Genomic DNA, 19,698 nt, shown 5'->3' with positions numbered 1-19,698 from the left:
TGCTGCCTACGTCAGAGGTACTGCGGTGGCGCAGCGTCGGGCTGCAGCAGCATGGAGGTGGGACGGGTGCGCAGAGGAAGGATGCGACACGGGCTGAAGAAAGTTTAAAGATGCTGCACAAAGCATCGGACTTAACGTGGCTGAATTAGACCTTCAACCGAGAGAAAGACTCCTCCTGTGTCTCCGATGCGAGGACTGGTTTCTTTTCTTTTTTGGGTCTGCGTAAACGCGCACACACCGGCCTGTGCGTTACAGTGCTCGGTCTCTGCACCTGCATGATCTGTGAGCCAGGTGAGCCGTGAGCGTAAGCACGAGCAGTGTGGGTGTGGTGTCATTCTCATAGTCTGTATGACCTACTACATATAGGCCAGTGGCAAAGTAGTGAGGCAGCTTTTCGTTTACACAAAGCAGCGGAGCGGCAGCGGGACGCGGGCTGTTGTCTGTAGCTCGTCCTGTAATTATCTCCGTCAGTTGTAGATATCCAGGGGATCTCACGGCGGCTGCTCAGGTGAGTCAATATATGGATTCAGTTATACACAATACAGAGCTGATATATCCCCTCTAATATTCTATTAAAAATCTCAATTAACTGGAGGAATAATGATGAAGTGTATCATTACTGCTCATTATATATTGGTATCTTCAACAGAAGGAATAACTTTTGCTTACTCTAAAGTTATTCTGCAGTTTTGTGGGCCAAAGCTGTTAACTGAAGTATTTATGAAGACATTTTGATTTTTGATGAAGGTGCCATCCTAGTTCTGATTAAAGAGTGCTGGTATTGACAGAAGGCTGCAGAAATGCGCTTTATTTGTAACTACATTGGAACAGTCCTACTATAGTTTTTATATTAAGGAAGTTCATTTGCTTAAATCCTGCAGACAGTAGCTGCCCTGTATTGAAAAAGCAAGTAGGCGACCCTGTTTTTCATATTCCCCCTTTTAAAAGCATATTCTAGAAATCCAGGTGAGTACACCTGCACTTGCAGCGCACCTGTTGGCCCCGCCCCCGACCCGTGTAGCAGGATCTGTTAACGCCTGCGGCTATGTTAACCTTACCCCAGACATAAATGACAAACACCACAACATGCAAAGAAAGCTTCAATTTATGTAAAAAGTTAAAGTGCATGTTTTGGCTTTTGCTGTGTGTTCTGGGGGTGGAAAACAGCTGCTCATTACCCTCCTCATGTAGCATAAAGTTATTTGTACGTGTCCCATGTGTGTGGGAACACGTGTGTATGTGTGTCAAGTGTGGGGAAAAGTGTGGAAAGAAAATAATAGAGGACTTTTTTTTAATGTACATGTGTGACCCCCTGGGTTTAATTTCATTGGTGTTTCTCTACCCACACAACTGAATCCTAAAAGACTCTGAGCTCCCATGAGGCCTACTTGATTGCCCCCTCAGGTCTCTGCTGTGGGTATGGACAGGCTAGAGGAGTGCTCCTAATTCCCTTCCATACCTCCTAATTAATAAATGCACAGCCACAAGGAATATTGGTTATTTTCCATTGTGGTTACGCAGTTGTCCCCATGGATAATGGTTTAGTATTTATGATTGAAAAGTAGGAATATTATGTTATTATGACACAATGAGTGTTACATAATAATCTTTTTTACATAGTGGGGTGTTTTCCTCGTTGGATTAAACTACCCAATAGTATATAAAGTTGTACAAAGTAGTTTTACTTTGATCAACATAAAATGCTGCGTACACAGTAATGCATCAGTAATGACAATCCAATAATATAATCCAATACTGACAGGGCTGGTCTTATTTGTAATATTTGGAGTACAAAGTGTACTGTAGTGTTTTTACAATGAGGTACTGCTTCTGCGTCCTCTGTGTACTAATAGGAGTTAACTTTTTTACTTTTTTACAACCCTTTTAAATTCTTGTAATTATCTTCTTCCAATCCTCTCTCTATGTTTTTACTCTCTTCACATCCTCCCTCACACCACCTCTTCATTACGGCTTGAATCTCACAACACTCCACCTCCATTTCCCTTCCGTCCAGCTTGCAAGATGAACTTCAAGAACTTTACGGAGTACCTGGCCTGGCTGTACTACCAGTACCTGCTCATCACTGGCATCTATGTCCTGGAGCCCTGGGAAAAGTCCATCTTCAACTCCATCCTCTTCTCCGCCATTGCCATGGTGATCTACACCTCATATGTCTTTGTGCCCATCCACGTGCGCCTTGCACTGGAGTTTTTCTCTGGGATCTTTGGTGGCCAGCCTGAGAGCACCATGGCACTCATGAACTAAAAGATGGGGAGAATATGGGGGGGGGGAGGCAAAGACTGTGTGGATTAGCATGCGTCCCAAAATCATTTCCTATAACTCAGCTCCTTCTCAGCTCCTGGAGTACCTCTTTACACCATCCCGAACCACAGAGGTCAGTCACATCAGCTAATCAAGACTATGATATGAAATATGAAGATCTTAATGAAATGATCTGGAAATCAGAGCCTTACTATCTTCTTTACATCCCAAATCCTCTGGCCTTACCCCATGGTATTAGACACACGACTGTACATTACTTTCACACCCTAGCTGTGAAACGTCGTGTGAAATGTTGTTTGTCCTGTTTGTTATTTGTTGTATTTTTCCTCCATGTCCTGTGTGAGTGCATACCACCTACGGGTTTTGCATGATAGGGTCATATGTGGGTTGTACATTTGCATGCTCATCTCACTACAAAATACAGCTAGACTCTTTTTTTTTAATCATGACTTTTATGCATCTGTCTTCAAAGGGGCAATACAGTGATTTTAGTCTGTCACTTCCATAAAATTTAAGGACTTCTTATAGACTATTAAAAACAGAGTGGTCATAATCAAAGCAGCAGAGGCTGAGTTATCTGGACTTTTAGTCTCAAAATCCGAAACCTTAAAACAATCGATCCTACATTTCCCATAATATAATTTAATAGGGTCTTTTGGTAGACTCTCCCTTGTTAACACCTAGTTAATACAAAATCTTTCAAGCCTCTCTGCTAAAATTGTGTAGCCCATGTTGAAACAGCACTGATGACATTATCTGGGTTATTTCTCAGACTTTGACTGTTTCCAAAATCTGTATTTACTATATAGTACACTATATTTACACCCTGCTATGTTTTATAGTGCCCTCAAAAGTTACAATAAAAAAGGAAAAGGAACTTCCTGCAAATAATCCCATAATGCAAATCATCACATTTTATGGATGTGAAAATTAGAGTTGTGTCTCACTCTACAGCTGTCAGTGATGATGCAAAATTATTTGTGAATGTCTCTCTAAGCTTACTACAGAGTAAACTATTGAGTATTTACTATAGTAGTAGTGAATGAATGAACGAGGCAGTGATTTAAAGCTGCCTTCACAGCCACAGAAGACATTTTACAACTCACAGGCTGGAGTTTGACTCTCTGTGACGAGTAAACTAAACTTCAAAATCAGTAGACTGCTCCTTTATGTATGTGTGTGTCCGTGTTTAACTGCTGCATCTGAAATGCCACGTTATCAATGAGATTGAATTGCTCTCTGGTAAAAGGGGAGTTGGTACTCACCCTAACATTTCTGACATGCAGTTATTGTTATTGGTTGATCTATCGTTTTGTATCAGAACCACTATCACCTTCTTTTGTTCCCTTTATGCACTGTAATGCTAACTGGCAGGGTACATTGCACATTTCAAGTCACTGTGTAGCTTATCTAGAAAGAAAGAGTTGATAGAAAAGCCCAGATGAATCTAAAAGTGTCCATTGAGGGACCTGTTACACAGTTGAGTAATGTTTGTCCCAGGGCTACACATTTACTAATTTACTGGTCAAAGCGAATAACAGAACAAAATAACGGAAAAATGTGTGCCGAGCCCTCTCTTTATCTCCTGTTTTTTAACTGGTTGGTATGTCAGGAAGGTGTGCTCAGCACTGAACATGAGCAAATATTGATACAACACACCTTTGTGTTTTAGGCTTGGCTCTGTTAATGACATAGCGTTACTTAATCAGCAGCCTCTGAACTAAAAGCTGAACTGTTTGCTGTCAAAATGTAAAGACACTGCAGACAAATTGGCCTGAATGAAAAGCAAAGCCTGACTGGCAGACCGAAAACACAGTCTTCCTCACCTATAGTTGATCTATAGAGAATGAGTCGTATAGTGTATCAGGTAGTTGTGATGAGCATTGCATTGAGTTGTGTGCTTAAGATCATCTTTGATTATTTGCGCTTTGGGTCAAGGGTTCGCTGATTACAGTCTAATCATGATCTCTAAGTTAACTTTATTTATATGGAGTTATATATTTATATACTATACACTGGTAAATGCTTGGCTGGTTACAATGTCAGTTACCAAACCTCTTTGATTATTTATATCTGTGTTCTCTTGTGGCCATAAGTAACACATAATTGTCCTTTGTTTCTCCACCGGAAAATGCTTTTATATTGTTCCCAGTTTGGGTCATTTCATTTAAGTTTTGTTAAACATTTCCTTTTCCAAGAATGAGCTCTCTGAGAAGCTTTTTTCACTGTTTCACCAAATTTAATGTTATATTTATACATGATAGCAACACATCACTGCACTATTCAGAAAATAAAGGCATGTGAAGATATTTGGACAACTGTTCTCTTTCTCATCCTAGTTTGCTTTTTGATATGAATGTCTGTGTATTCATGCAGCATATCAAGTCTATTATGCCCTCAGTCAAGCAGACTTTGAAATGGAAGAACAAGCAAAACAAAGGCTCATGGGAAGCACATACCTGACACAATTGACTGTACCACATAAAGTGAAATCAAACAATAAGAGGCTGAGCCACCAAACCAGTTCTCCCCAGTCAGTGCAGGAATGAATACCCAACGGCTTTGCTTTCCCCACTGCAGATACTAGGTAGCCTGTCCATGCCAACAAAGCTCTGTTTACCTGAAGTCTACCATGTCCACACTCTTTGTCAGAACACACACAATTCAAATCAATGTAATGGACCATAAGCAAAAACAGTTTAAGAAAGTTGCTGGTACAGTTGTGTAAAGTTAATTTGTACTCCACATGCAAATTTCCTGCAATATTATCAACATGGATGTTGGATGAGGGAGCAGGAAATTATTTTGGTTATCAGTATAGCTGCAGAAGAGGGACTGGCCAGGTAACTATGTTTACGCATTGTAACTGGACGCCTCCATCTTGTTGTTCATCTTGTTGTTTTTTTTCGTCCAGGAACACAATAGTTGCAAAACCCTCACTTCTCAACATGCACACCCAAGCTCATCCCAGAATACTACTGAACTCTCCTCCCCTCGCCTCTTGTCTCCTCTCCTCTCCTTTACCTCACTTTCCCTCCTTTCCACTCATAAAAAAGCGTCATACTTATGACATCCTACGTAGTAACGTTTTGTCTGCCTCAAGGTCTGTCTTCTGTTTACACTTAACATGATCATTTGTATCCCATGAAGGAAGAGGCCAGAGGTTATCTCCATAATGACAAGGTGTAAACAAAGCTATCTGCAAATTTAAACGCTCTCAAAACACGCTCTCAAGCGGTGGTGTATTGTTTCTGTTGTGTCTACATGTGACGGTTTCTCACAAATAAAACTTGGGGGGAGGGGGGCTCCTAGCAACTGTTGAGTTTACAGACAGAGAGGTACGTGACATCGGGAAAAACACACACGTTTACACGCCAACACTGCCACCACAGCTGGTTTCAGTTTACAAGGAAACCCCAGAAAGTGTTCAAATATTAATATCATTGCCAACATTTGATAACTTCTTCCACTTTGGTCTCTATCCCAACACACACACACACACACACACACACACACACACACACAAACACACAGTTCTACGATTAACAGCCTTTGGAAACAAGTGCTATTGTTGAGCTCTGCCCTCGTACAGGTGTGTGTGCCATTACAATGAATGTCTCCATGGTAATAACCTAAGACTACTGTTTAGCCACAATCTATGGCACACATTTGGACACACACACACACACACACACACACACACACACACACACACACACACACACACACACACACACAAACACACAGAGTACAGATACAAGTAAAATGGTATCACAGCTTGCACATGATCTTTGAATTAACTTTGTGATGATTTACTGACATTCACTGATTAACACACGGCTGGTTACTTTTGTATTTATTACACATAATGTTCTCTCCTGGGCACTAGCAAAACAGAATATGCTTATTTTTTATAACAGATTTTTCCCTTACTAAAATTAATATTATGTACTTTTATGTACAATTATGTACTGTACTGCACCATATAACAACAAATATGTAACTGCATTGTTCAGAAAATACAGCATTTAAAAAGTTAATTGTTCTCATGTTTTCTCTTTCTTTATTTATCTCACTTTGTTTCCTGTTTGGTATAAGTATAAGTACAGACACTACTCCTACTTCTATCATTGTTTGTAGGAAATATGTTCAGAGATGCCAAACAAAATAAAAATATCTGAGTAATAAATCAGAAATGCAGTGTGAATGTAGTCTTATATTCCGTGTCTTCCAATCCCCCTAAATGTTACACACTGGACCTTTTAATTAAAAAAAAAAAAAGAGTTTACTACAAAATCACTATATTTTAAAGGCATCAGATGAATTTTACATTGTTTTATATGACCAAACAACCTGAATGTTTTCCAGTTTACTGTGACTCATTTTTGTGATTCATTGTGAAACCAAAATTTGGAACGATTGTGCCATTTTTGAATCACTTGTGTATTAATCTGTAACATAAAGAAAACAGGACAGACACTACCCTGCTATTACAATGTATTATTGTGTCATTTAACAGGCTTGGTTTGAGTGAACATTGTTTGCACTCTGGGTGTGTGTGTGTGTGTGTGTGTGTGTGTGTGTGTGTGTGTGTGTGTCTGTCTGTCTTTGTGTGTCTCTCTCTGTCTGTGTTTTGCGTGGGGGCTTGGTTAAACACACGGAAGAGGTTTCCAAAAAGTCACATTCATACTAAGCAGACGTTGTTACAGATATATAAATCAATTATATTGATTGTAATAAAATCACAGCAAAATCCAGGAATACAGCTTCTGTACTTTGTTCATTTTTCTTCTTTCATAGCTGGATTTGATTAGAGCAAACAACAGGCATAGATTAGATACATAATATATTAGATTAAACATGGCTCAAGTGGTAACATGATTTGTGAATATAATCACAACCACAAAAAAGATCAGGCACAGGATCACATTATTGTTGCCTGAGGGTAAATTCCCTTGTTGTTTAATGTGTACTCCACGTCAACACCAGATTTATTTCCAGCCTGATCTCTGTGCAATCAGACAGGGTTTGTTCTGTGGCATTTAGAAGGATTGTGCAATTATTGCCATTCTTTGTTGATCAAAGATTGAGGAGGAATTCATCTCATGATGACACAGCTCCCAGCTCTGCCGTATATATCTGAGTTATGAATCAGTCAATATGAGCCTAGGAGTGGCCGGCCTGATAAAAACCTGAGCCAGGCACAGCTGGAGCCAATCCCTGACGTGGTCGAAGGACTTTCATTACAAAAATAACAAAAACATGTTGTTCTTAATTTAGTTCATAGTAAAAGTTGGTGAAGAGCAGCTTAATAAAGAGACTGGCTTGTTCTCTTAAATATACTTTATCATCACCACCTGCATGTTGTAAATTATAAAGGCTCAAGTAAGACATAATATGACCTGATATATATTGTGAACATTCATTAAATGCATTTTTGTTTGGGTCTGATCAGGTTTCTTAACAATTACACTAAACAACCAAAAGTCTGTAACTATAAGGATCCCTTTGGTTTTACTTAAAACACAAGCCTGCCACCAGGTGGTCGAGGAGAGAAATAATTTTTGCTCAGTTTAGTACAGATGTGACGACAACAATTAAATGATTTTCACAAGTAAAACTATCACAAGTACTAATTAATCTGGTTCACATGGTTGAGTGTGGTGCTGTATATTTGTTGAAAAGAGGGAAATGTGTGCAAGGTGCTGGGAAGGAATATTTGCCAGTGTACCATAAATCTTAGTGTGAAACACACAAAGGAGGGAGTGAGAGTTTTGTAATTTCTTTTTCACTTGATATCAAACCTGTCTGATCTTCACAGGTACATGGTGTCTGTTAGGTGAGTTACACCTGATCACTGGCAAGCAAATTGTACATATAATCAGTACGGAAATTAAAGAAAAAAGATTTCTGTTTATTTTATAATTCTTTTTAGGTGTGTTTAGTGATTTAGGGGTACTATGTATAAGGGCAATTGGTGTAGTAAGTATGGGACCTTTAGGTATAAGGTAGGAAAGATACAATGCGGCTGCAGACGGACGAGGAAAAGGAGAAAAGAAGGCGAGAGGGAACAACCCCAACCTCACATTTAGCATTGACCTATGTAGGTTGTTCCTGTTCCCTTGAGACACAACTCATGACCTCAAAGCACTCTGGGAGCTTGCAGGATCCATTTGTTTCTTTCTTCTGTCCAACCACCAAACTGAACCGACAGACCAGCAGTCCTGTGCATTAAGTTTACTACCAAAGGAAATAAGCCATACTGTGGTGTCTGCTTGCAGTGACTTAATTTCCTGCATTGTATTTAAAGACTAATGTAACATCAGGCTGAAAAGCTGTGTTTTACAGCCCTTTTCAAATCTGTTGGGTATAGCCAGAAGTCTGCATTATTGCATCAGTGCCCACACCTAAAAACAGTGATCTCACTACTGACACTGACACACCAGAACACTTGAACATCACTACTGGACATAAGCAAAACAACATTTTGAACTTTTGTCACGTTGCTCTTTAAAGAGTTAATTTCTGTTTTTTAACAGGTTCTTTTTAAAATGAATCTTATTTAATATATACATTTTGACAGCACCAGAACAACCACCCCAGTTTGGTGTCAAATGCTGCAAGGCATTTTTTAGGTTTACGTAAAGGCAGACAACAGTACAACTGCTTGTTGTAGCCTTATATTTAATGGTCGGATAAGAGAGTGGTATTAATCTTCTCATCTAACTCAGAGTAAGCATCTAGCATGTCCAAGTAACCTAAGGTAGAATTCAATCAACAATGAAATACAAATGCATTAGAAACCAATCCCTAACATCAGAGAGGCTTGTCAGAGAAGGTGTGGCAGGAGAGAGTGTTTTTGTACTCTGTCTGACTACATGAGATGTGTCTTCACTGCCAGCGGATCCCTTGCCAAAGTCATTATCTGCTAATTCTGCAGGATCTAGATTTTCTTTGATAAGATCCCACAGTAAAGAACAAAATCTGTCTATGTCCTAATTAGTACTGGTACAGCAGGGGAGTAATCATACAGAGAGTGACTGGTCTCTGTGTTGGTTACTAAACAAGTCTATGTTATTGTCTCATTCTCACCCTCTCTAACTCACTCTGTACACATTCACTGCAGCTTCAAGCTCTCCTTTACATGAATAGGGTTAATGTAAGGCAATACACCTCCATCCATCCAAGTCATCTTTGGTCCTCTCTCTGCTCGGCTGCACCTGTTGAGTAAGTTAACTCTTCCTTATCCCTCCTCGCTCTATAGTCTGTGAGGATGGAGGCTGAGGGCAGGGCCGGTGCCAGTGTTAAATGAACGGACAGGTGAGCGGCGCCTAGGTCCTCTGTGGCCAGCTGGGCACTGTAAGCTGACCGCTGCTGTTGTGTGTGGTCTGAATGGAGCTGAGAGACGATGGGGTTGAGGTCGGGCATGGAGAACCCCAGAGGAACCCCTCTCTCTCTCTCAAGGCTCAGGTGCATATCTTATACTCCATCTGTTTCTCTTTAATGAAGGGGCAAGTCAGGGACACTTCACCTGAGCTGCTGGGAAGAAGAGCATGTAAATGGAGGTGAGTTGATCAAGAAAAGTGTACGTTTGAGGGTAAAAATGGTTTAAATAAACACAATCTTCTCCTATTTAGTAGCTCTCTCCTCATCCCTCCATCCCACCATCTCTGTTTCCCAAATTTCATTTCCCTTCTTCCTGCTCACTCATAGCTGGTCATAGATCCCTCTGAGGACGTGAGGTCTTTGACAATTGAGGCATGTCCACTGCTCAAGCATTCATTGGCGAGAGTTTCGACTAGACAGCTACCAGAAAATCACTTTTCTACAAAAACCAGATGCTATCTTGTTACACCATAAGAATGAATCATTGTCCAGCCACACAGTATGAATCATAGTTAGCAAATGTAGCTCCCAGCAGTCTCGGGGGCTTGTGTGCAGAAAGTCGGTCACAGTGATCAGGCAAGCATTGCAACTGCACTGATTTGAGGGAGATTAACTGTTTCCTTTGACAAACAGCTCAGGTTTAGCAACTGTTGAGTGAGGAGATTATCAGTGCTCTTTAGGCTAAAGCTTTCTTCTGGATGTTTACCAAGTACCAGTAGATTGTAAATTCTGAGCTCCCTGTGCTGTGCACCAATTTCCAGATAATTTGTTTTTGTTTTTTGGAGGGACTTTTATTGGCTTTTTAATGGAAAATGCAGCTGAAGAGTGGCAGAAAAGGGAGGGAGAGAGAGAAGATGGCACATAGCATGTCAGATTTGAACCTTGGGCCACTCAGCCTTGGTACATAGGGCGCCAGCACTACCAGGTGAGCTATCTGGGCACCCCTGTTTCCAGATCATTTTAACTTAAGTGCTGCAGATATTGTCTTCTATGTACTTTCAGACAATAAACTTGCAACAGGGGCACTACACACGTAAAAGATCTGTGAAAACAGTTTGCACCTTCTTGCTTGCAGCTACATGCAGAATACTGTCCAACCCTACGATTGAAAAAAGGCTGTTGTAGTGCCCTGGCCTCTGTCATAGAACCCTCTTTGCTTGGCTTTGTCCAGCGTAAGAGCCTGGGTAGTAGGTTGGGTGTTGGAGGAATGCCTCCCGTATCGGGTGACCCATTGCCCCACGGCCTTTGCTCCTCGCCTAGCTCGCAGTGAGGGAGTGCTCCTGGTCGGCGCTGTATCCCATGTCACAAAAGCACCTTTCTACACAACAGAGGTACAGAGTATGTTCCACAGCACAGTGGTTCTCCTTGGGTCGGCTCCAGCCCGCCATAGTTGGATTTCAGACCTCCCCCTGTGCTTCCAGCAAACACCCTCATTGGTGGGGATGTTCTTTCGCCCAAGCCTGGCAGAGATATCAGAGAGACCTGGAGCTCCTGGTGCTGCCAAGCGACCGCTAGAGAGGATAAATGACCATACCACTTATGCATAACTGGGTGAGTCTTTTCAATTTTGTTAAATTATACATTTTGCACAGACAGTTGAATGTCAGCATGATGAGTAACCTATTAAAATTATTAGTTTATGTTTAAAGAATGACATATCTGAGTTAAGGACTTTGCTGGACATCAACAATGTGCCACTATTACTCAAGAAGATGCATGTTTTCATTGCAGTTAAACACTGTAGCAGCTGCATTTACAGATAAACAACAATAAAATCAGCTTCAGATGGTCAAACTGCAGACTTATTGAGTCACAGTAGCACATGACTGAAGAACAACGTAGCTCCAACCTGAAATTGGCAATGTGGAAAATATACAAGTGGAAATAGAGAAAAAGAGAGAGAATGGTAAAAACAATATTGAGATTGACAGAAGATGAGAGAGAGCATCACTGGTTGCTACTGAGTGATTTGCAACGGTAAACTTTTATCCTTTAAAGTAGATGGAAAAGGAAATTAGTGCAGACAAACAGAAGAAAAGTCTCATGTATAAACTCATCTGTTCTCAGATCCCAGTCAACCATGAGGATTATCTCCTGTCAGTCGACCCTTCTGGCTGTAGTTGTAGTTACACTCACTGTGGTGTCCTTCGCTGAAGCTAAAACTACACAGAAGCCAAAGTATCAGTACACCAAGAAGCCCGTCCCTCAGATCACCGTTCACAACCCTGTGACCACCAGCATGCCCAAGACTCACAAGATAGTGCCGAGCGCAAAACCTGTGGCGCCCCATCCGCTGCCCATCACAGAGAGGACCACCTATCCGAGCCACGTCTTTCCACAGTACTACACAGAGAGCCCTGAGGCCCCCGGTGTTGGCCCAGAGAACTACACCCTAGATTATAATGAGTGTTACTTTAACTTCTGTGAGTGCTGTCCACCTGAGAGAGGCCCCAGGGGGCCAAAGGGAGACAGAGGCCTGGCAGGTATTAGACTCAATGATAAAGTGCAATGAAAAGAATACTTTTGATTTTATTAATGAATTTAATTAGTTTGTCTCAGCATTTTGAACTTAACCTCTTGTTGCTTATCTAGGGCCGCCAGGTGAAAGAGGCTTTACAGGGCCAGCTGGTTTACCTGGACAACCTGGACTGAGTGGTCCTATGGGGTTGAAAGGAGATAAAGGTAAATATAATGTGATTAATATGTATATATTATATGCATATGTAAAATTGCTTATCACAAAATATTTTATTATCATATATATATATATATATATATATAAGAATGCATAATGTACATATAGTATATTACAAGGGTGTATCATCAGACAATGTACATGGAGCCCAATAAACTTAGAAACGCACAGTACATCAGTAAGTGGATTCAGAGCGGTTCAAAGGCTTTTAATGAGCTGACAGTAGTGTTCTCAGTCACCAGTGAGAGGAGCTCCACAGCTATAAACTACTGATTTGGTCAGTGACGATGGGGATTCAGTGTCTGTTCCCTTTAAAAATGTGTTAATGTATCCACTAAACAACACTAGCATATGCCATGTATTCTTATTAAATATACCACTCTTCTTCACTAGTACTAGTTTAACAAAAATAAATATTCATATTGCTTATGTTGGATATTGTTAAAAGAATATTAGCTTTATTATTGTTAGCTGAATATTAGCTTTATTATGTCTTAGGGGAGAAAGGTGACAGAGGAGGCAGTGGGACAGCTGGGTCACCAGGAGTCCCAGGGAAACCAGGACAAAAAGGTACAAACTTATTCAGGTGATGGTTGGATTCTTTTATATTGTTCAGACTTCAGACTTCAGACTTCAGTGGTTCTGACACCATTTCCCTAACCTTGCAGGTGATGTTGGCTCAAAAGGGGAGAAAGGTGAAATAGGTTTGCAAGGTGTCAAAGGTGGTATTGGGGAGAAAGGGGAACCTGGCCAGAATGGGACTGCTGGTGAGAAAGGAGAACCGGGAAAAGAGGGGCCAGCTGGACCTCCAGGAGTGGCTGTTGAATTAGGTCCTAAGGGGGATAAGGGGGATAAGGGGGAGTGTGGCATATTTGGGGAGAGAGGACAGAAAGGTGAGCGAGGGGATTCCGGGCCTCCTGGCATCCCAGGAGCAATGGGCATTCCAGGAATAAATGGAAAACATGGTGCCCCAGGTCCTATGGGCGTCCGAGGGGATCCGGGCCCTACTGGACAACAAGGAGAACCAGGGGTTAGAGGATCTCAGGGACCACAAGGCATAAGAGGGGTGATGGGGCCAAAAGGGGACAGAGGTTACCCTGGGATGAGAGGTGAGCGCGGCTTTCGTGGATTCAAAGGAGCTAAAGGATCAGGGGTTCCCCAGAAACGCTCAGCCTTCAGTGTAGGTATCTCTCCGAGAAAGTCCTTCCCTCCTTCTGGCTTCCCTATCCGCTTCGACAAAGTCTTCTACAACGAAGATAACCACTTCAATGTCACTTCCAACAGCTTCACATGCGTCCACGCTGGGGTTTACGTCTTCTCCTTCCACATCACTGTACGCAATCAGCCTCTGCGAGCCACACTGGTGGTGAACGGGTCCCGACGGGTAAGGACACGGGACTCTCTGTACGGTCAAGACATCGACCAAGCGTCCACTCTGGTGGTGCTGCGACTGGCGGTGGGTGATCAGGTGTGGATGGAGACGTTCAGAGACTGGAATGGGGCGTATGCCAGCAGTGAGGATGACAGCATCTTCTCTGGATTCCTGCTTTACTCAGACAACGCTTGATACTCTACTGAAAACATCTTCTTCTACTGGACTGTTCCAACTTGACTATATCTGTGAAAAGGCCATATACTGGTGTTGCTACTACACTATAATCCTCACTTAAGAACAGCTCGAAAGCTGTATTACTCACTGGTCTGAAAATGTAAAGGTCCAATGTGTAGGATTTAGCAACATCTAGTGGTGTAGTTGTAGATTGCAACTCACTTGCTTCCCCTTCCCTTTCCAAGCAAGAAGGTGAATCTACGGGGTCGCGAAAGCGAATGGCCTTATTAAGAGCCTGTGTTTAGTTTGTCCGTTCTGGGCTACTGTAGAAGAATCGTGGTTCAACATGGTGATGGCCATGAAAGGCAACCCGTAGTGTCTGTAGATAAAAAAAAAATTCTCATTCTAATACCCACAAATATTATATTAAATTTCTGCCAATAGAGCTTCCTAAATGTTACACACTGGACCTTTAAAGTACCGGCAACACTAAAATCATGTTTATTGTATTATCACTGTACTAGTATCTCCTTATTTTACTTGTTGCCTTGTGAATAAAAATGAAAAAAATGTGCACACACTGTTTTGCTTACTGCTAATTTACATATTTAATCCACACAACCTTCGTCAGGTATATGAAAACGCATCACAATTGTTTTTTTGCTCTATAAATACATGCAGGATAAATTATCCAGTCCACATGAGGTAAAGTGAAGAGAGAAAAAAAAAATCACACTATGAAAAGATTAAAATATCTAAAAGGAAGTGCCAATATTAATCATAAATGGAAATCTTACAATGTCATCATACTTAGAGCACTATAACAACATCCATAACAACCAAAAACATCAAAACTAAGTGCTCTGTGTACGATACAATTACAAGATTTCAAATGTATGATGAAAGTTGGATAAATGTACATATATGAAACTGTTGTGATGCTTGTCCTTAACACTATACACCAAAACGCTGTTGATAAATACACCAGCAAGCAAAGTGAGACAGTGTGTAAGAGTTTTTGTTAGTTTTATTTAGATTGTGTTTCCCACTCTCTTCAAGCCCCACAGTGTTCCTGAACAATATACTTTACCTGAAGTATTTATTGATCGTCTACCTGCAGTGTTGCCCTCAGTAAAATGCTTTGTTCCTCCAGTCTTCCTCCTCTTCACTGTTGTCTTTGTTGCACCCTGACCTCTGCTTCCTGTCCATCTACACTGTTACTGATGGCCTGATCTAATCTTCTCATTGCAAAAAACACCAACATATATGATGTATGTGTTAAGTATATAAAGAATATCACTGTGACCTGTAACTATATTACTATTCTTACTATAAATCCACTGCCCATGTTATTATACCAATACTTCTCATATGTAAGCAGTATTGCTGTACAATAGGGTTGTAAAAAGAGTGTTCATTGAAAATAAAATCCAGTAGTATATATCATTTAAGGAATACTTTATTTGCTTTAACCAATGTGGCATCAGTTATTATCACCAACACTATGAATTCAGTTAGTTTTGTACAGATGAGAACATGAAGTTAATACTTGGTAATCTTTAACATTAATATTACACAGTTAATCATATACAAAGTGTGCACTAGCAGCACAATAGCCTTGTGCATATGATTGATATTAGATAACTATAGATCAGTCGCCATTATTCTGATTAACTTGACACAATGGGACAGTCACTGGAGAGTCAAATATTTTCCGGTTTTCCCTCTGATGTCCTCCAGCTGCTCTCTGCCTTTACAAATCTGATTACGCACACTGAGACACTATTCTCGCCACTGAGATTTGTAAATAGTTAAACTGATGGCCCCATACCAGACATATCAACAGATTCCATGGATAAATTGTTAGTTTCTGTCATAAGAGTTTGAGACTGGGCTGTAGATTGCAGAGAGCTTGGCATGGACTGTGAAGGCTTCAGCAGAGGACCTGAGGTTTGGGTTAGGCCTTGATCAGGAGTTGGAATTGCAGTAGACCAGTGAGAGGAGGGCTGGGCTGCTTGAGGCACCCCAGTGGGAGCTAAAGACAATAGCTCTCTGTGAGGCATCTTCCCCTGTGGTCCTATTGGGTCACAAACAGGTTGACCTTAAATGTTTTACAAGTGCAACGCAATGTTTCACAATAGAGTCTAAACTTTTAGTTGAGGACATACAACAGGTAACATTTACTTCTAAGTACCTTGTACTCTTCCAAAGCGTTTGGGCTGACTCCACTTAGAGATGTTCAACTTAAGCACCTTCACCTTGCAGCTGTACTCGCCTGGAGTCTTTTTGACCAGGCAATGGTTCTCAGAGGTTGCTATTCCCAGTCGATTGTTATCTTTGTAGAAAAAGTAGTATACTGGAGGGGCAGGAGCACGGGCATTGTATTGGTGGTGACAGATGAGTTTCATCATATTTGGAGTAATCCGGTCACCCATTTGAACAATCTGCAAAACTGGCTCCGACACAACCTCTGAAATAGAGCAGCAGAAGAGAAAACATTACTGACAGACAGGAACAGTTCAAAATCACTTCTAGAGAATAATTTCTTCCCTGTTGTAATTGCCAGTTTATTGGGAAAATAGGAACAGTTTGACATTTCGGGAAAGCTTATTGTATTTACTTTTTTGCCAAGAGTTACATGAGAAGGTTGATACCACTCTCATATTTGTACACAAAAACATAGCTACAGCCAGCAGCAGGTTAGCTTAGCTTAGCATAAAGACTGGAAACAGGGAAACAGCTTACTAATTAACACATTATATTTAAAGTAAGTGGATTTTATTACTTCAGACAGAGTCAGGCAAACTGTTTGTGCTAAGCTAATAGCTTTATATCTGCCCGTCAGTGTAAACACAATGACCCCCCCCCAAAGTGATCCCATCCAAGAAACCTCTAGAAACCACTAAATCCCATACACTGGTCCTTTCAGCTGGCTGTAGCTACATGTTGAATGGAGTAATATAACAGTGGTATCAGTCTTCTCATCTAACTTGAATAAGTGCAATTCCCAAAATGTCTAACTATTCATTTAACATGTGACCTGCAACCACAACCAAACTCAGCATGTAACCCAGTATATAGACTCACCTAAGACCTGCACTGGAACGCCATCTGAAATTACAGAGACTGTCTGTCTCTCTATATCCCAGGAAGCCCTACAAGAATACACTCCATTGTCCTCAAGGCTCAAGTTGATCACGTGTAAGTGTGGGCTGAGGCCCTGTTGCCTCATAACTTCAACGCCATCTCTGTACAGAATCACCTCAAGAAGTTGGGGTGTGCCTCGGACATGACACGTCACATTCAAGGTGTCTCCAACAAGACAGTGATGAGGTGGGACTCGCAGGAGAGCCAACCCACCTGAACAAAGAGATTGCAGATTAGAAAGAAACCACGAAAAAATATATTATTGTCTTATATGGACACAGTGATAAAACATGCATGTTTGAGATGTTTTGTGGGACAAAAACATGCAAATATGTCACTTTATTTAAAACAAAGTGCACAGGAAGCGCCATACAATGCAGGGCAGCAAGAGTTCAGTGATTTACCAATTTTCTGTGTTAACAGGAGTACTACAAGTAGGAAAAGCAAGAACCCCTGTCTTCTTGCTTTTCCTACTGACATCCTGACATGCAAATCAAGATTTTCTACTGATAAACAAGATCTTACCATCCACTTTGATCTCCAAAGGCTGGCTTTTGAGGGTTTGTATGTTTCCCACCGCTGTGTCCCTCGTTCCCTGGCAGTAATATTTACCAGTGTCTTTAACTTTGGTTTTCCACAGAGTGAGGTGCTTCCCACGCTGTGCGAGCTGCTCAGATTCCTTGAACCACAAGTAATCCCAGTTGGACTTGTGGATATCTTCAATGTCACAGCTCAGCCGGACACTCTCACCAGAGAAGATAATTGAATGCCCTGACACTAGCTCCACTGTAGGTATCAATGAGCCCACAGGAGGATCTATGGAGACAAAATATGTGTATAATATATATTATGTAAATAGGGAGGAATATTGTATCTGTATACTTTCACTGTAAAAGTGACATAAATGTTAATGGTCAATTCATCTATGTTCTTAATTTTTAAATTTGGATCCCCATTAGCTTCAACCGTATTAACACAGTATGAACACAGCATTAATAAAAAATATGAATAAAATGCAAAACAAGCTAAATATAAAGCTCAATCTACAATGGAAACAAAAAACAAAATGGTCACAAACAAATAAAATCTGTTTTCATCACAGTTTTTTTGTGTATAATTGCAGATGACACTGTGCATAAATAATAGAAGACTAGATTTCAATTTACAACACATAAACATTACGTGCAGAAGTGTTCGATATGTTTGGTACATACCAGCAAGTACTACAAGCTGTGGTACTGTTGAAAGAACTGAAAAAGGAAAATAAAACAAAGCATAAGAGATGAAAGTCGATAACAATATTTTAAACACAAGGTTAAATTTGTGAGATATTATGAATGAACTGAAGGAAACTCACCAAGGAAGCAAATGACTCGGTCCATTTTGGTTGCTCTGTTTGTGAACTGAGACTGAGGGAGATTATTTTATTTCAAATAAGGAGGGAAGTGAAAACGTTTTTTTTTTTTAGCTTGAAACCATCCCACAGGATATCCCCTTTTTCAAAAAATTACATTTTCACTTCATTTAATTTTTTTTGTTCAATCTGCAAGTATACTTTTCTGGGAAGCGAGAACAGGAGAATTGTGTTGAAGAGTCAGGTGGATCACAGTTACGAAACTACATAATGTACTAATACATTTAGGGATTTCTGTGGGGTTGCACGGATTGCAATTTATGTTTACTGTAAGTGCTTAAGTGTTAGTGATGCTGTACAATACAAGAATGTAATGGAGTGTGTGTTCAAGTTTCTGATACTACACTATGACCCCATATGTTTCTTTAATGCATGACACAGCATTCCCCTTTGATACTGATTGGCCTGCTGTTGGTTTTGTTCCTGTTTGTATATCATAAAAAAAACAGAATGGGAGATTTACAGTATAAGGAACCTTTGCCGTTTGTTAGAAAAGTGAATAGAAAATATGTTCTTTTAATGTTATATAGAAGTATTGATCCATTCATTTGCACTTAATTTCTTTGACCCCATCAGATGTCTCAATCCTGGAAATTGTACAACCAGTGAAAAACAGAGAGAAGTGAAAGCAACATATGCTTCTGCAGAATTCGGAGTTTCAGTGGGTAAATAAATAGGGGAAGTATAATTAAACCAATTATAATATATAGTGTGGAAAAAGGACTAAATAAATGCATATTCAATTTAAATTTTAAACCATTCTTTAATGTGGTAGAGGTATTTTTTGGCATTGGACTTAATCATATATGGAAATCCTACTAGTTTGGTGTTTTTCTTGTGTCTGCTGTATTTTCAACATTACTCTTAAAGAATGAGTTTAAGTCACTTGCTTGTTAAAACTACATCTTAAAAAAACAACTTACATGCATATATATATATATATATATATATATATATATATATATGTACACTGAAAGAGTAACGGATTGCTGTAATGTTTCCTACTGTTCATACCAGCTGGCTCTCTTTCTAAAGCATTTTCAATATAGTGATGGGAGACTATTTTGTACTGTGTTTCTATATTTAAAAAGTAGACATTGGAGAGTGTTGACACAGAAAGAAACTTAATTTTTCACATGAAGTTCTGCTGAAATCAGATATGAACTACGAACTTTTATTTCAATCCGTTTCACTTCTCCACTGTTCTACAGAATTCTAAGGGCG

The 19,698-nt window shown here is 40.3% G+C and overlaps 3 protein-coding genes across 3 annotated transcripts; 2 read left to right on the top strand and 1 right to left on the bottom strand.

Annotated features, from left to right (window-relative positions):
* Positions 1-37: 37 nt before the first annotated feature.
* sptssb (serine palmitoyltransferase, small subunit B) lies at positions 38-6,323 on the top strand. The gene is made up of 2 exons (XM_051399449.1): positions 38-508; positions 2,015-6,323. The coding sequence occupies exon 2, from the start codon at positions 2,023-2,025 to the stop codon at positions 2,263-2,265; it is 243 nt and encodes an 80-aa protein (XP_051255409.1). The 5' UTR covers positions 38-508; positions 2,015-2,022; the 3' UTR covers positions 2,266-6,323.
* Positions 6,324-10,633: 4,310 nt separating this feature from the next.
* otol1b (otolin 1b) lies at positions 10,634-15,359 on the top strand. Its single transcript, XM_051399436.1, has 5 exons — positions 10,634-11,220; positions 11,737-12,152; positions 12,262-12,351; positions 12,863-12,934; positions 13,033-15,359. The coding sequence occupies exons 2-5, from the start codon at positions 11,750-11,752 to the stop codon at positions 13,929-13,931; spliced, it is 1,464 nt and encodes a 487-aa protein (XP_051255396.1). The 5' UTR covers positions 10,634-11,220; positions 11,737-11,749; the 3' UTR covers positions 13,932-15,359.
* On the bottom strand, positions 15,355-18,508 carry LOC127363025 (titin). Its single transcript, XM_051399443.1, has 6 exons — positions 18,418-18,508; positions 18,275-18,310; positions 17,586-17,876; positions 17,001-17,273; positions 16,108-16,383; positions 15,355-15,990 (listed from the first exon to the last, which is right to left on the bottom strand). Exons 1-6 carry the CDS (start codon positions 18,440-18,442, stop codon positions 15,725-15,727), a joined length of 1,167 nt encoding a protein of 388 aa, XP_051255403.1. The 5' UTR covers positions 18,443-18,508; the 3' UTR covers positions 15,355-15,724.
* Between the last annotated feature and the right edge of the window lie 1,190 nt (positions 18,509-19,698).

This window comes from Dicentrarchus labrax, unplaced genomic scaffold, assembly GCF_905237075.1.
Source record: "Dicentrarchus labrax unplaced genomic scaffold, dlabrax2021, whole genome shotgun sequence".
Classification (NCBI taxonomy): Eukaryota; Metazoa; Chordata; class Actinopteri; family Moronidae; genus Dicentrarchus; species Dicentrarchus labrax.
Note: the sequence above shows the minus strand (reverse complement) of the source record. Positions and strands in the feature narration are given on the sequence as shown.